Source organism: Scyliorhinus torazame, chromosome 22 (genome assembly GCF_047496885.1).
Source record: "Scyliorhinus torazame isolate Kashiwa2021f chromosome 22, sScyTor2.1, whole genome shotgun sequence".
Lineage (NCBI taxonomy): Eukaryota > Metazoa > Chordata > Chondrichthyes > Carcharhiniformes > Scyliorhinidae > Scyliorhinus > Scyliorhinus torazame.
Window position 1 is genome coordinate 107,861,281 of NC_092728.1, and position 16,109 is coordinate 107,877,389.

Genomic DNA, 16,109 nt, shown 5'->3' on the forward strand with positions numbered 1-16,109 from the left:
GAGGCCTACGCCCCTACTGAGGCCCACTCCCCTACTAAGGTCCACTCCCCATCCGAGTCCCACTCCCCTACTGAGGCCCACTCCCCTTCCGAGGCCCACTCGCCTTCCGAGGCCCACTCGCCTACCCTATCTCCGTAACCCCATCTAATCTGTACATCTTGCAGATTAAGGGACAATTTAACACGGCCAATCCACCTAACCTGCACATCTTTGGACGATGGGAGGAAATCGGAGTGTGGTTAGCACTGCTGCCTCACGACGCTGAGGACCTGGGTTCGATCCCGGCTCTGGGTCACTGTCCGTGTGGAGTTTGCACATTCTCCCCGTGTCTGTTTGGGTTTCACCCCCACAACCCAAAGATGTGCAGGGTAGGTGGATTGGTCACGTTAAATTACCCCCTTAATTGGGAAAAACAATTGGGTGCTCTAAATGTATAAAAAAAGGATAGCAGGTCCAGGAGGCAGGGCCCTAGAACTGCATTGTGTGGCATTTGAATCTAGTTTCTGATTTAGAGGCGAGAGACAGCCCCTCACTGAGCTAAAGCTGACACACTGGATCTTGCAGACAGTTTACAGCTAAGAGGATTAAGCACATTAACTCTCAGTCATTTTCGTACCTATTCCGAAGATCCTCCGAACGCACAGGAAACAGGACACTACTCGAAGAACTCATGGAGAATGATGATCGGTTGTCTTCAAATCCATGGGACAGGTTGAGATCCCTTTTCTGGCTTGAATCCGCCCTCTGAATGTAATCCACAAAATTTGGGTCGATCCGATTACTAGTCCTTAGGATCTGAGAGTCCAGGTTAATGATCATTGGAGGGAGGGGCTTGCTGGGCAGCACAGGAGGAAGCTTGCGATTGGCTGAGGGCACTGTTTTAACATCAGGGCCGTCACTCCTGGGCTGGGAGTCTGGGCGGGTAGTGCCGTTGCGATATTCTGTCGTGCTGCCGGCGGATTCGCTGGTGTCGCACTCTCGCAAGCTGCTGCTGCTACTGCTGCTGGACAGGGGCTTCTGGAGAGCCACCACAGACCGGCCCTGGAGACACTGCATGGGGGAGCCTGAGAGGTCACCGCCGTACAGGGAACCGCAGGATGAGTCAGTGTCGACGGGCTCCGACGAGCTGTCCTCACTGTTTCTGCCCTTCACTCTGCGACCAGACACTCTGCTTTGCACCGAGTGCAGGCGCTGCAGCTTGCCCTGCCGGGATGTCTTGGGTCTTGCCGGTGGTCTTGGCAACAATGCCGGCTCCAGTCCTTGGATTCCATGGCCCAACTCCTCAGGGGGGCATTTCCAAGTGTCGCTGGGAAACAGTGTGGACTCCTCTTGGTTCCTTGATTGGCCTTGACCATCCTTGTGGCCTCTCTGCTGTCTGGCGCCCATGCCAGCAGCCTGGTTCCATGCATCGCGGGCTGGCAGGTTGGTCTGATCACTCATTCTTGGCCACGTTAGGTGATGAGCTAAACGTCTTTAACTACTGTCACGGTCTGAAGAAACCCTTAAAAGCGTCCAGTTCTCATCTCCAGTGACCCACCGAGCAGACTGCCTCATCCTTTCACTTTCGCATAGATAGACAGATGGGACCAGTAGCATAAAGAAGCGGAATAGGCCCTGATTGATGCCCCAAAGCTCCATTAGAGAGGCCATAAGGCAGTACCTGCAACAAACCATCAGAAATATGAAGGAGAAAACCTGGAATACACAGCATTAAATTCAAACATGTGATCCTTAAAAAACAGGCGTCTTCCTGATTGGGCATTGGCGCTACCATTGGGCTATGGTCAACACCTCAGTGAATGGATTGAGCAATTCCCAGGACAATGGGCTAAGATAGCATAATGGTTATGTTATGCACAAGTCATTCAGAGGCCTGGACTAATGACACAAGGTAAAATCCCACAACAGCAGCTGGAGAAATGTTCATTTAGTGTGGAAGGGAAATTAATGAGTTGCCAACTTAGAAGCATGCTGGGAACTGCTTGACTATAGTTCAACACTGCTTTTTTTAAAAAAATATGTTTTATTGAAATTTTTTTCCCAAACAACAATTTTTCCCCTCTTACAAAGCAAACGCAACAATAACAATACAGAAATTTTTAATACACAAGTAACAAAACCCCTTTATCTTTGACCTAAACTAAACTAACCCCCCCCCCCCCCCCCTCCCCCTGGGTTGCTGCTGCTGGTCATCTGTCTTCCCTCTAACGTTCCCCTAGGTAGTCGAGAAATGGCTGCCACCGCCTGGTGAACCCTTGAGCCGATCCTCTCAGGGCAAACTTTATCTGCTCCAGTTTAATGAACCCCGCCATATCATTTACCCAGGCCTCCAGTCCAGGGGGTTTCGCCTCCTTCCACATGAGTAGGATCCTGCGCCGGGCTACTAGGGACGCAAAGGCCACAACGTCAGCCTCTTTCGCCTCCTGCACTCCCGGCTCTTCCGCAACTCCAAATAGAGCTAACCCCCAGCCTGGTTTGACCCGGGCCTTCACCACCCGCGAAATCACTCCCGTCACTCCCCTCCAATACCCTTCCAGTGCCGGGCACGCCCAAAACATATGTGCGTGGTTTGCCGGGCTCCCGCCACACTTCCCACATTTGTCATCCACTCCAAAGAACCTGCTCAATCTTGCCCCTGTTATGTGTGCTCTATGTAGCACCTTAAATTGAATCAGTCTAAGCCTGGCGCATGAGGTAGAGGAATTTACCCTGCTTAGGGCATCAACCCACATACCCTCCTCTATCTCCTCCCCTAGTTCTTCTTCCCACTTTCCTTTTAGTTCGCCCACCGACTCCTCTCCCTCTTCCCTCATCTCTCGGTAAATCTCTGACACCTTGCCCTCTCCGACCCACACCCCTGAAAGCACCCTGTCCTGTATCCTCTGTGTCGGGAGCAACGGAAATTCCCTCACCTGTTGTCTAGTAAACGCCCTCACCTGCATATATCTCAAGAAATTTCCCCGGGGCAACTTATACTTTTCCTCCAATGCTCTCAAGCTCGCAAAAGTCCCATCTATAAATAAATCTCCCACCCTCCTAATTCCCAACTGGTACCAGCTCTGAAATCCTCCATCCATTCTTCCTGGGGCAAACCTATGGTTGTTCCTGATTGGGGACCCCACCAGGGCTCCCCGCACCCCTCTCTGTCGCCTCCACTGTCCCCAGATATTCAATGTTGCCGCCACCACCGGGTTCGTGGTAAACTTTTTAGGTGAGATCGGTAGCGGCGCCGTCACCAGCGCCTCTAAACTCGTCCCTTTACAAGACTTTCTCTCCAGTCTTTTCCACGCCGCTCCCTCACCCTCCATCATCCATTTACGTATCATTGCCACATTGGCGGCCCAATAGTAATCGCCCAAGTTCGGTAGTGCCAATCCTCCTCTGTCCCTACTACGCTGAAGGAACCCCCTCCTTACTCTCGGAACTTTCCCTGCCCACACGAAGCTCGTGATGCTCCTGTCTATTTTATTGAAAAAGGTCTTGGTGATTAGTATCGGGAGACATTGAAATACAAATAAGAACCTCGGGAGGACCATCATCTTAATTGCTTGCACCCTGCCCGCCAGCGATAGAGGCTGCATGTCCCACCTCTTGAAATCCTCCTCCATTTGTTCTACCAACCGTGTCAGATTAAGTCTGTGCAAGGTTCCCCAGCTCCTAGCGATCTGAATCCCCAGGTATCGGAAGTTTCTTTCCACTTTCCTTAGAGGCAAGCCTTCTATCTCTCTACTCTGGTCCCCTGGATGTATCACAAATAATTCACTCTTCCCCATGTTTAGCCTATACCCCGAGAAATCCCCGAACCCCCTCAAAATTCGCATAACCTCTAACATCCCCCCCGCTGGGTCCGACACGTATAACAATAGGTCATCCGCGTATAACGAGACTCGGTGTTCTTCTCCCCCTCTAATCACCCCTCTCCATTTCCTGGAGTCTCTCAACGCCATGGCCAGAGGTTCAATTGCCAACGCGAACAACAATGGAGACAGCGGGCATCCCTGTCTTGTTCCCCTATATAGTCGGAAATACTCCGATCTATGTCGACCTGTAACTACGCTTGCCGTTGGAGCCCCATAAAGAAGTCTAACCCAGCTAATAAACCCGTTCCCAAACCCAAACCTCCTTAACACTTCCCATAAATACTCCCACTCCACCCTATCAAATGCCTTCTCTGCGTCCATTGCCGCCACTATCTCTGCCTCCCCCTCCACTGGGGGCATCATTATCACCCCTAATAGTCGTCGCACGTTAACATTCAGTTGTCTCCCTTTTACGAACCCTGTCTGGTCTTCGTGCACCACCCCGGGACACAGTCCTCCATCCTCGATGCCAGTACCTTTGCCAACAATTTGGCGTCCACGTTCAATAATGAAATGGGTCTATAGGACCCGCACTGCAACGGATCTTTATCCCTCTTCAAAATTAACGATATCGTCGCCTCCGACATCGTCGGGGGTAGAGTCCCCCCTTTCCTGGACTCATTGAACGTCCTCACCATCAACGGGGCCAACAAGTCCACATATTTTCTGTAATACTCCACCGGGAACCCGTCTGGTCCTGGGGCCTTCCCTGCTTCCCAGTCCCTTAATAACCTCGTCCACCCCAATCGGTGCCCCCAGGCCTGCCACCTCCTGCTCCTCCACTTTCGGGAACCTCAATTGGTCCAGGAACTGCCGCATCCCCTCCTCTCCCTCTGGGGGTTGAGACCTATACAGTTCCTCATAGAAGGTCTTGAACACCTCATTTATCTTTCCTGCCCTTCGCACCGTGTCTCCCCTTTCGTCTCTAATTCCTCCTATCACCCTCGCTGCTGCCCTCTTTTGCAATTGATGAGCCAACAGGCGACTAGCCTTTTCCCCATATTCATACCTCCTCCCCTGTGCCTTCCTCCACAGTACCTCCGCCTTTCTGGTGGTCAGAAGGTCAAATTCCGTCTGGAGTCGTCTCCTCTCCCTGTACAATTCCTCCTCCGGGGTCTCTGCAAATTCCCTATCCACCCTTAAAATCTCCCCCAGTAATCTTTCCCTTTCCTTGGCCTCTGTTTTCCTTTTGTGGGCCCCAATGGAGATCAGCTCTCCTCTGACCACCGCTTTTAGTGCTTCCCATACCACTCCCACAGGGACCTCGCCGTCGTCATTGACCTCCAGGTATCTCTCAATACACCCCCGCACTCTTGCACACACTCCCTCATCCGCCATCAGTCCCACATCTAATCGCCAGAGTGTTCTCTGCTCCCTTTCCTCTCCTAATTCCAGGTCCACCCAATGTGGGGCATGATCCGAAAACGCTATGGCTAAGTACTCAGCTTCTTCCACCCTAGAGATCAACGACCTTCCCAAAACAAAAAAATCTATCCGGGAGTACACTTTATGGACATGGGAGAAGAAGGAAAACTCCCTAGCCCTAGGTCTAAGAAATCGCCATGGATCCACTCCCCCCATTTGGTCCATAAACCCCTTAAGTACCTTGGCCGCTGCCGGCCTTCTTCCGGTCCTTGAGCTGGATCTATCTAGCCCCGGGTCCAGCACTGTATTAAAGTCCCCTCCTAAAATCAAGTTTCCTACCTCCAGGTCCGATATACGCCCCAGCATCCGTCTCATAAATCCCGCATCGTCCCAGTTTGGGGCATACACATTAACCAACACGACCTCCATTCCCTCCAGCCTGCCACTCGCCATTACATATCTACCTCCGCTATCTGCTACGATGTTCTTTGCTTCAAATGCTACCCGTTTCCCCACCAAAATGGCCACCCCTCTATTCTTTGCGTCCAGTCCTGAGTGGAACACCTGTCCCACCCATCCTTTCCTTAGACTAACTTGGTCCGCCACCTTTAGGTGCGTCTCTTGGAGCATAACCACGTCTGCCCTTAGTCCTTTCAAATGCGCGAGCACTCGGGCCCTTTTTATCGGTCCGTTCAGGCCTCTCACGTTCCACGTGATCAGCCTCACTAGGGGGCTACCTGCCCCCCTCCCATGTCGACTAGCCATTACCTTCTCTAGGCCAGTCCCATATCCCGCCTCCGCGCTCCCGCTCGCTCCCCCAGCGTCGCACACCATCCCCGCCCACCCACTCTTTAGCCATTTCCTTTTGGATTTCCGCAGCAGCAACCTAGTTGTCCCCCCCCCACCCCTCCCCGCTAGATCGCTTTCTAGCATGATTGCTCCCCCCATATTACTTCCGTAAGTCAGCTGACTTCAACTGACCCCGGCTACTCCTGCTCACTCTTCGACCCCCCCGTGTGGGGAACTCCCATCCGCCTTGCGCCTGTCTTCCCGCCTTATTTTTTCTGGCGCGGGAGCATCCCTTTACCTGACCCGCCTCTTATGGCGCAGCTCCCTTTCCCCTCCCCCTCCCCTTCCCCATTCTCCAACTATGTCCCGTCTTTCCCCCCTCACCGGCGCCCACATTTCCCCAATGTCTCCCCCCTTCCCAATTTACTTCTCAATTAACTTCAACCATAACATTAACAATAACATTTCCTGCAGCATCAGTCCCTCAGTTCCGATCCAATTTCTCTTCTTTGATGAAGGTCCATGCTTCCTCCGCCGTCTCGAAATAATGGTGTCTCTCCTGATACGTGACCCATAGTCTTGCCGGCTGCAGCATCCCGAACTTCACCTTCCTTTTATGCAACACCTCTTTGGCTCGGTTGAAGCTCGCCCTCCTTCTCGCCACCTCCGCACTCCAATCCTGGTATACCCGTACCACTGCATTCTCCCATCTGCTACTCCGCACCTTTTTAGCCCATCTCAGGACCTCTTCTCTATCCTTAAGGCGGTAAAATCGCACGATTATCGCCCTGGGTGGTTCTCCCGCTTTTGGTCTTCTCGCCGGAATCCGATTTGCCCACTCCACCTCCAAGGGGCCCGGAGGGGCCTCAGCACCCATCAGTGAGCTCAGCATCGTACTTGCGTACGCTCCACAGTCCACTCCTTCCACACCCTCAGGGAGACCCAGTATCCGAAGGTTCTTCCTTCGCGCTCCATTTTCTAGGGCTTCAATCCTTTCAGTACACTTTTTATGAAGTGCCTCGTGCGTCTGTGTCTTAACCGCCAGGCCCAAGATCTCGTCCTCAATATCTGTCACCTTCTGCTCCACCATGCGGAGCTCTGTCTCCTGGGTCTTTAATGTCTCCTTGAGCCCCTCAATTGCCTGTAGCAACGGGGTCAGCACCTCCCTCTTCAGCAGCTCCACGCACCGTCTCACAATTTCATCCTGCTCAGGCCCCCATGTCGCCTGCGCTTTCTCCGCCGCCATCTTGTACTTCTCTCTTTCTGACCCTTTGGTCGACGATTCCTCGCGCTGCAGCCGCCGCCGCCGGTTTTTTCCTCCTTCGTTTGGGGGGGACTCCCTTCTCACACACCCCACACCGGGTTGCGTCGTCGAAAAATTCCCCGTTGGGGCTCTTAAAAGAGCCCGAAGGTCCGTCGGAGCTGGAGCCGCCGAAGCGTGCGGCTAGCTAGGCATCACCGCAACCGGAAGTCCCTTCAGTGGCCTTGATGAGGTCTTTTCACAATTGTTCCTTCTGCTGCTAGAATTCACCTTTGATACAGGCCCTCAGGTCAGCTTGCAGCTTTAAGCTTGCCCTCCCCCCGCCTGCATGCTGGAAGAGGCCCTGTTTATCCTGCAGTTGCAGCCAAATCTTTTACTGTTTCTGCCGTGTCTGGCAACCCAGAGACATACCCTTCCTGGGGGACACTGTCGGGGGAATATTGCAGCCTTCTTCCCACACCGGGAAATGTCAAACAAATGCCGTGGGGGCCCTGTAAAAGAGCCCAAAAGTCCGTTCCAAGCAGGAGCTGCCGAATATGCGACCTAGCTCTGCATAGCCGCACCCGGAAGTCGTTCAACACTGCTTTTGAATGAAAATAAGTAGGTCAGATAACATAATTGAAATAATGCTTAATATTCTGGTCTCGGCCTTATTATGAAAACACATTGTCCTCCGAAAGATATAAAATGTGTACTCGAGTTGTTTTTAGCCAAGGGCAAGAACATACGTACTACGTATTTCATCGTACGTACTTTCCAAGGTCTATTTAATATAAACATGCCTGTTTACTTCAAGCTGTTGTTTCAGACTATAAAAATATCTGTCTTCAATCGAATCTCAGAGTGCACTGGCTATGCAGCTGGAACATTCTCTCTCTGCAAATATATTTGTGTAAATAAATTTCCTTAAATCGAACCTCGAGGAATTTGTCTTTATTATAATTTCCACGACATTTAGGTAACGCAATAAATCTGGAATAAAAAACTAGCATCAGTGACTAGGAAACTATCAGACTGCCATAAAACCCATCTGGTTCATTAATGTCCTTTTGGAAAGGAAATCGTCCTTACTCAGTCTGGCCACCTGGAGGCTCCCCTCAGAGTCACTCATCACCCTGACTGGGAAATATATCGGCCGTTCCTTCACTGTCGCTGGGGCAACATCCTGGAAGTCCCTCCCTAACAGCACAGTGGATGTACCTACACCTCAAGGACTGCAGCGGTTCAAGAAGGCAGCTCACCACCACCTTCTCAAGGGCAATTAGGGATGGGCAATAAATGCTGGACCTAACCAGCGACGCCCACATCCTGTAAATGAATTCAAAACAAACATGACTCCAAACCCACAGTAATGTGGTTGATGTTTAAGTGCCCTCTGAAATGGCTGAACAAACCACTCAATTGTATTCAAGGGGGCAGCTCACCACCACCTGCTCGAGGGCAATTAGGGATGAGCAATAAGTGCTGGCTTTGTCAGCAGTGCTCATATGCCATGAATGAATTTTTAAAAATTGGCCGGGGAGACAATACAATACCTGCCGAATACTGGGACTGCAGCAATAACAGTTATTGCATGTGAAGAGATCCTTCAGTGTGATTTGGACAAGTTGAGTGAGTGGACAAATGAATGGTACCTACCCCCAGTAACCTTTCAACCCCTTGTTAATAATTAATCCATCTATATTTGCCTTCAAAATATTCAAAGATTCTTTTTCAAATATTCAAATATTCTTGACGACGGGAGTTCCAAAGACTCATGTCCGTCTGGGATAAATTGTTTCTCCTCCGCTCCGTCTTAAATGAACAACCCCTGATAAACCCCATTAAATAGTGACCCCTAGTTCTAGATTCTCCACAAAAGGAAAATCCTCTCCACATCCACCCGTCAACACCCCTCAGGATCTTATATGTTCCAATCAAGTTGCCTCTCACTCTTCTAAACTCCAGCAGATACAAACCCAACCTCTCCAACCTTTCCTCATCAGACAACCCGCCCATTCCAGGTGTTAGTCTGGTAAACCTTCTCTGAACTATTTCTAACACATTTACATCTTTCCTTAAATAAGGAGACCAATACTGTGATGTGAACAAAGAACAAAGAATATTACAGCACAGGAACAGGCCCTTCGGCCCTCCCAGCCTGCGCCGATCCAGATCCTTTATCTAAACCTGTCTTCTATTTTCCAAGGATCTACTTCCCTCTGCTCCCCGCCCATTCATATATCTGTCGAGATGCATCTTAAATGATGCTATCGTGCCCGCCTCTACCACCTCCGCTGGCAAAGCGTTCCAGGCACCCGCCACCCTCTGCGTAAAAAACTTTTCACGTACATCTCCCTTAAACTTTCCCCCTCTCACCTTCAAATCGTGACCCCTTGAAATTGACACCCCCACTCTTGGAAAAAGCTTGTTGCTATCCACCCTGTCCATACCTCTCATAATTTTGTAGACCTCAATCAGGACCCCCTCAACCTCCGTCTTTCCAACGAAAACAATCGTAATCTACTCAACCTTTCTTCATAGCTAGCACCCTCCATACCAGGCAACATCCTGGTGAACCTCCTCTGCACCCTCTCTAAAGCATCCACATCCTTCTGGTAATGTGGCGACCAGAACTGCACGCAGTATTCCAAATGTGGCCTAACCAAAGTCCTATACAACTGTAACATGACCTGCCGACTCTTGTACTCAATACTCCGTCCGATGAAGGCAAGCATGCTGTATGCCTTCTTGACCACTCTATCGACCTGCGTTGCCACCTTCAGGGTACAATGGACCGGAACTCCCAGATCTCTCTGTACATCAATTTACCCCAGGACTCTTCCATTGACCATATAGGCTGCTCTTGAATTAGATCTTCTAAAATGCATCACCTCGCATTTACCTGGATTGAACTCCATCTGCCATTTCTCTGCCCAACTCTCCAATCTATCTATATTCTGCTGTATTCTCTGACAGTCCTCCTCGCTATCTGCAACTCCACCAATCTTAGTATCATCTGCAAACTTGCTAATCAGACCACCTATATTTTCGTCCAGATCATTTATGTATATCACAAACAACAGTGGTCCGAGCACGGATCCCTGTGGAACACCACTAGTCACCTTTCTCCATTTTGAAACACTCCCTTCCACCACTACTCTCTGTCTCCTGTTGCCCAGCCAGTTCTTTATCCATCTAGCTAGTACACCCTGATCCCCATACGACTTCACTTTTTCCATCAACCTGCCATAGGAAACTTTATCAAACGCCTTACTGAAGTCCATGTATATGACACCTACAGCCCTTCCCTCATCAATTAACTTTGTCACTTCCTCAAAGAATTCTATTAGGTTTGTAAGACATGACCTTCCTGCACAAAACCATGCTGCCTATCACTGATAAGTCTATTTTCTTCCAAATGTGAATAGATCCTATCCCTCAGTATCTTCTCCAACAGTTTCCCTACCACTGACGTCAAGCTCACAGGTCTATAATTCCCCGGATTATCCCTGCTACCCTTCTTAAACAAAGGGACAACATTAGCAATTCTCCAGTCCTCTGGGACCTCACCCGTGCTCAAGTATGCTGCAAAGATATCTGTTAAGGCCCCAGCTATTTCGTTCCTCGCTTCCTTCAGTAACCTGGGATAGATCCCATCCGGACCTGGGGACTTGTCCACCTTAATGCCTTTTAGAATACCCAAAACTTCCCCCTTCCTTATGCCGACTTGGCCTAGAGTATTTAAACATTCATCCTTAGCCTCAACATCCGTCATGTCCCTCTCCTTGGTGAATACCGATGCAAAGTACTCATTAAGAATCTCACCCATTTCCTCTGACTCCACGCATAAATTCCCTGTTTTGTCTTTGAGTGGGCCAATCCTTTCTCTGGTTACCCTCTTGCTCCTTATATACGAATAAAAGGCTTTGGGATTTTCCTTAACCCTGTTAGCCAAAGATATTTCATGACCCCTTTTAGCCCTCTTTATTGCGTGTTTGAGTGGTCTCACCAAGGCCCTGTATAACTGAAGCACAATACTTTTTTATTCAATTCCCCTGGCAATAAACAATGCCATTCTATTAGCTTTCCTATTTGACTTGCTGTACCGGTGTACAAGCCCTTTGTGATTCATGCACTTGGCCACCCAGATCCCTCTGCATCTCAGAGCTCTGTAATCTCGCACCATTTAGATATGCTTGTTTTGGTTCTTCTGCCACAATGGACAATTTCACATTTATCCACATTATAATCCATTTGCCAGATCTTTGTTCACTCACATAACCTATATTTATCCCTTTGTAGTCTCCTTACATCCTTTTCACAATTTACTTTCCTATCTATCTTTGTGTCATCAGCAAATTCAGCAACCATGATTTCAGTCCCTTTCTCCAAGTCATTTATATAAATTGGAGGGTGAGCTGTGAGGAGGATGCAGAGATCCTTCAGTGTGATTTGGACAAGTTGAGTGAGTGGACAAATGAATGGCAGAGCAGTATAATTTGGGAAAATACCAGGTTGTCCACTTTGGTAGCAAAGTCGAGAAGGCAGACTATTATCTGAATGGCCATAAATTAGGAGGGGGGAATGTGCAACGTGACCTGGGTGTCCTCGGACACCAGTCACTGAAGGTAAATATGCAGGTGCAGCAGGCGGTAAAGAAGGAAAATGGTATGCTGGCCTTCATTGCGAGAGGTTTCGAGTCCAGGAACAGGGATGTGTTGCTGCAATTATACAGGGTCCTGGTGAAGCCACACCTGGAGTATTGTGGGCAGTTTTGATCTCCTTATCTGAGGAAAGATGTTCTTGCTCTCGAGGGAGAGCAGCGAAGGTTTACCAGACTGATTCCTGGGATGGCAGGACTGACACATAAGGAAAGATTGAATCGGTTAGGATTGTATTCGCTGGAGTTCAGAAGAATGAGGGAGGATCTCACAGAAACCTATAAAATTCCAACAGGACTGGACAGGAGAGATGCAGGAAGGATGTTGCTCATGGTGGGTGAGTCCAGAACCAGGGGTCACAGCCTGAGGACAGAATCATAGAATTTACAGTGCAGGAGGCCATTCGGCCCATCGAGTCTGCACATGCCCTTGGAAAGAGCACCCTACTTAAGCCGCCACCTCCACCCTATTCCTGTAACCCAGTAACCCCACTTAACCTTTTTGGACACTAAGGGCAATTTAGCATGGTCAATCCACCTAACCTGCACATCTTTGGACTGTGGGAAGAACCCGGAGCACCCGGAGGAAACCCACGCAGACACGGGGAGGACGTGCAGACTCCGCACAGACAGTGACCCAAGCCGGGAATCGAACCTGGGACCCTGGAGCTGTGAAGCAACTGTGCTAACCACTGTGCTACCATTTAGGACAGAAATGAGGAGAAATCTCTTCACCCAGAGAGTGGTGAGCCTGTGGAATTCATTACTACAGACAGTAGTTGACACCAAAACATTGTACGTTTTCAAGAAGCAGTTATAGCATTTAGGGTGAAGGGAATCAGAGGCTATGGGAGAAAGTGGGATTAGACTATTGAGTTGGATGATCAGCCATGATCATAATGAATGGCGGAGCAGGCTCAAAGGGCTGAATGGCCTCTCCTGCTCTTATTTTCTATATTTCTCTGTAAACAGTTGAGTTCCCCGCACTGATCCTTGTGGCACACCATTTGTCACGTCCTGCCGAACTGAAAAAGACCCTTTTACATTTTATACAAAGAATTTTAATTCTTTGGAAAAATTATGATAAGTTAGTGGTGAATGGGAGGCACGGGATCAATTAGTGTTTCTTAAATATTTGTAGGGTCTGAGGTGTGTCCCACGTTGAGTTGTCCTTCAGGTCTGGTACCTGAAGCTCAGCAACCAGCCACTGGGAGGCAGTGTCAGTCACCTGGTGAGACACTCTGCACTAATTCCTATCCTGCCTGCTGAGATACACACAACCTCCCCGGGCCACCCCAACTTCCCAATGGGTTTGTGTACATATCACTACTTCACTGCCACAAATAACGTCACAAGAACTGTCCACGTGTGAGGAATGTAGGAATTTCAGATATATTCTATTCTAAGTATTTGGTGAAGAAAGGGTTAAAAGCCTGGGTAAGATTCTCAGGTTGAAAGACAACAAAGCTTTTGGGAGCCAGAGGTGCAATTAACCGTCGTTAAAGCTCAGGCTGGCAGTACGGTGGCGCAGTGGATAGCACTGCTGCCTCACGGCGCCGAGGTCCCAGATTCGATCCCGGCTCTGGGTCACTGTCCCTGTGGAGTTTGCACATTCTCCCAGTGTTTGCGTGGGTTTCGCCCCCACAATCCAAAGATGTGCAGGCTAGGTGGATTGGCCACGCTAAATTGCCCCTTAATTGGAAAAAATGAATTGGGTACTCTAAATTTATAAAAGAAAAGTTAAAGCTCAGGCTAATTCCATTTTGTTTTGATTAAGGGAATTCCCTGGGAAGTTAATTCGTTTTCAGCTTGGTGAGATGATGTCATTGTTGTGTGCAGCTAAGGCACCAGGCATTTTGAGAAAGCATTTTCAGTTCAGTTCTGGATGAAATTGGGACCATGTGTCAGGTTTGGCTCTCTCCAGTTTAGCTAAAAAGTGACTAACAGTATTTAAAGCAGTGCAGACTTGGCTGAGGACAAAAGGGAGCTGAAACAAGCCAACTGAAAACACCTTTTGAAGACGTGCAGTCAGAGTTTCTGCATGGGCCTGACAGGAGTCAGATCTTTTCTGCAAAGTAGCATCAAGAGATCTATCTTTCTCAAAGAATATCTCGGTAAAGCAAGTATTGCTATGTGCCATTGGTATTTAAGGTGGATTGAGAGCTGAGATGGGTTTATTTTCTTGTTAAGTGGGAGCAAAGATAACAATTAAGGGTATTGTATTCACTGTTTAAGGGGTAATTGTATTTTCTGCTGTGATGTTAAAGATATTTTAATACTGAGTTGGTAATAAAGTTTGTTTTAGTAAACCATATCCCTATTTCTTTCATTCCTGGAGCGAGGTATCCTTTCCTCACAGTCTTAGAAAATTAAAATAAAATATTGGGGTTTCTGTCCAGCATCCTAGCCACAGTTAGGGTCTGGTCTGGGATCGGAGTATCCTGACTCCCAGACGCACCTCTTGGCATCCTCCTGGTACCTCCATGGTGACAGGAGAGCTACCCATCACAGGTAGACGCCCATCCATCAGCTCCTTCCACGTTGCTATGGAAGTTACTGGGGTGCTGTGGTTCTAGTCTCAACTGTTTCAGGATCATAGAACATCTGTAGAAAAAGAGAGAAGATTAATCAGGAGTCTGGTGGGACTGGTGCAAAAAAGAATCAGAGGGGAGGGAGGCAAATCACCAAGGTTCCTTCGACAGCACCTTGCAAACCCACAACCTCTACCACCTAGAAGGACAAGGGCAGATGATATCGGGGAACATCATTACCTGAAGTTCCCTCCAAGTCACTCACCACCCTGACTTGGAAATATATCACCATTCCTTCACTGACGCTGGTGTCATGTGAGAGTACCTTTAAGAAATTGGTGTTTAAGAAATGTATCTTTAAGAAATGGGTGTTTATCAGTGATGTCAGAGTGTGTGTGGAACTGGGCTGTCTGTCAGCTTTTTACTTTCGTTTTTGAACAACCTGCAGGGTGTGTTTTAGTTTTGTTTTCAGTGTTGGAGCTGAAGCCAGACAGAGCAGCTGTACTGTGATCTCTCTGCCATGAAAAGATTGTCTCTTGATCATTTGGTGAATTCAGAATTATAAATGTTCTGCGTAGTGACTTTAACCTAACGTGCTTCTGTTAAATGTTATGTTTTTTGTAAGTCTTATGAATGTTAAAAGGACAGCGACGCATTACTTAGTGTTGTATTCTTTGGGGGTTGTATTTGAATTGATGGTTGCTAAGATGTTCACTGTATGTTTTAAAAAGGTTAACTTGAGTTCATGGAATAAACATTGTTTTGCTTTAAAAAATACTTTTCCATTTCTGCTGTCCCACACCTGTAGAGTGGGCCGTGTGCTCCCCATACCACAGTCTATTAAAAGTTGTGGGTCAGGTGAACTCCATGATACACTTTGGGCTTCTCTAAACCCTGGCCCATAACACTGGGACAAAATCCTGGAACTCCTTCCCAAATACAAAATCCCGGAACACTCTCCCAAATACAAAATCCTGGAGCTCCGTCCCAAATACCATTGCCACAGGATCTGCAGCGGTCCACAAGGAACCACAAAGGCTGAACAACAAATCTGGCCTTGCCAGCAAGACCCACATCCCAGGAATGAATAGAAAAACGAGGAGACCTTATTGTAGACAAGGTTAAGGAGAGATCTGGGGCGGGATTCCCTGTCCAGCGATGCCGGAATCATGAAATACAATTGGGCAGCGAATTCGGCACCAGCCGACAATCGAGGTTGGCGCCATGGTCTGGTCCATCAACAGCAGCGTGAATGCGTTCTACACCGCTCGGCGTTGTCGATATGCAAATGGTACAGTAAACGCTGTTGGCATATCATTAACGGTCCCGACCCGGCATTTTCTGGGCCGTCCGCGATGCTCTGCCTCCGCTAGGAGGAATTGCCGACGGTGAGATTCACTTGTGGTATTTCAAATCGGGACACAGGCCCCATGGTTGCTGAGGGAGAAGGTGGGGGGGGGACAAAAAAAGTGTTCAACCTCGCTGTAGTGTGCTGACAGTTGTGCCACTGGCCAGATGCCGTCTGCCAGGGCTGGGGGTGGGTGAGGGAGGGGCTAGGAGGTGCCCGTGGGGTCGGGGTGGTCAAGCACAGGCCACCATTGCCGCAGCCTGCAAGGCAGCCATCCTGCTGCGCATGCCACTGACTGCCCACTGTGAACTTA

General features: G+C 49.0%; 1 protein-coding gene across 6 annotated transcripts in view; it reads right to left on the bottom strand.

Annotated features, from left to right (window-relative positions):
- inpp5e (inositol polyphosphate-5-phosphatase E) overlaps window positions 1-16,109 on the bottom strand; it is a 61,573-nt gene that overhangs the window by 32,633 nt on the left and 12,831 nt on the right. For 5 of the 6 annotated variants that reach the window (XM_072488887.1, XM_072488881.1, XM_072488883.1 and 2 more), the window contains one exon: window positions 617-1,660. In XM_072488887.1, the coding sequence (XP_072344988.1) occupies window positions 617-1,440 (824 nt within the window). In that variant the 5' untranslated portion in view covers window positions 1,441-1,660. Of the gene's footprint in view, window positions 1-616; window positions 1,661-14,375; window positions 14,522-16,109 lie in introns of all 6 variants that reach the window. The other variant, XM_072488884.1, reaches the window with a different exon arrangement.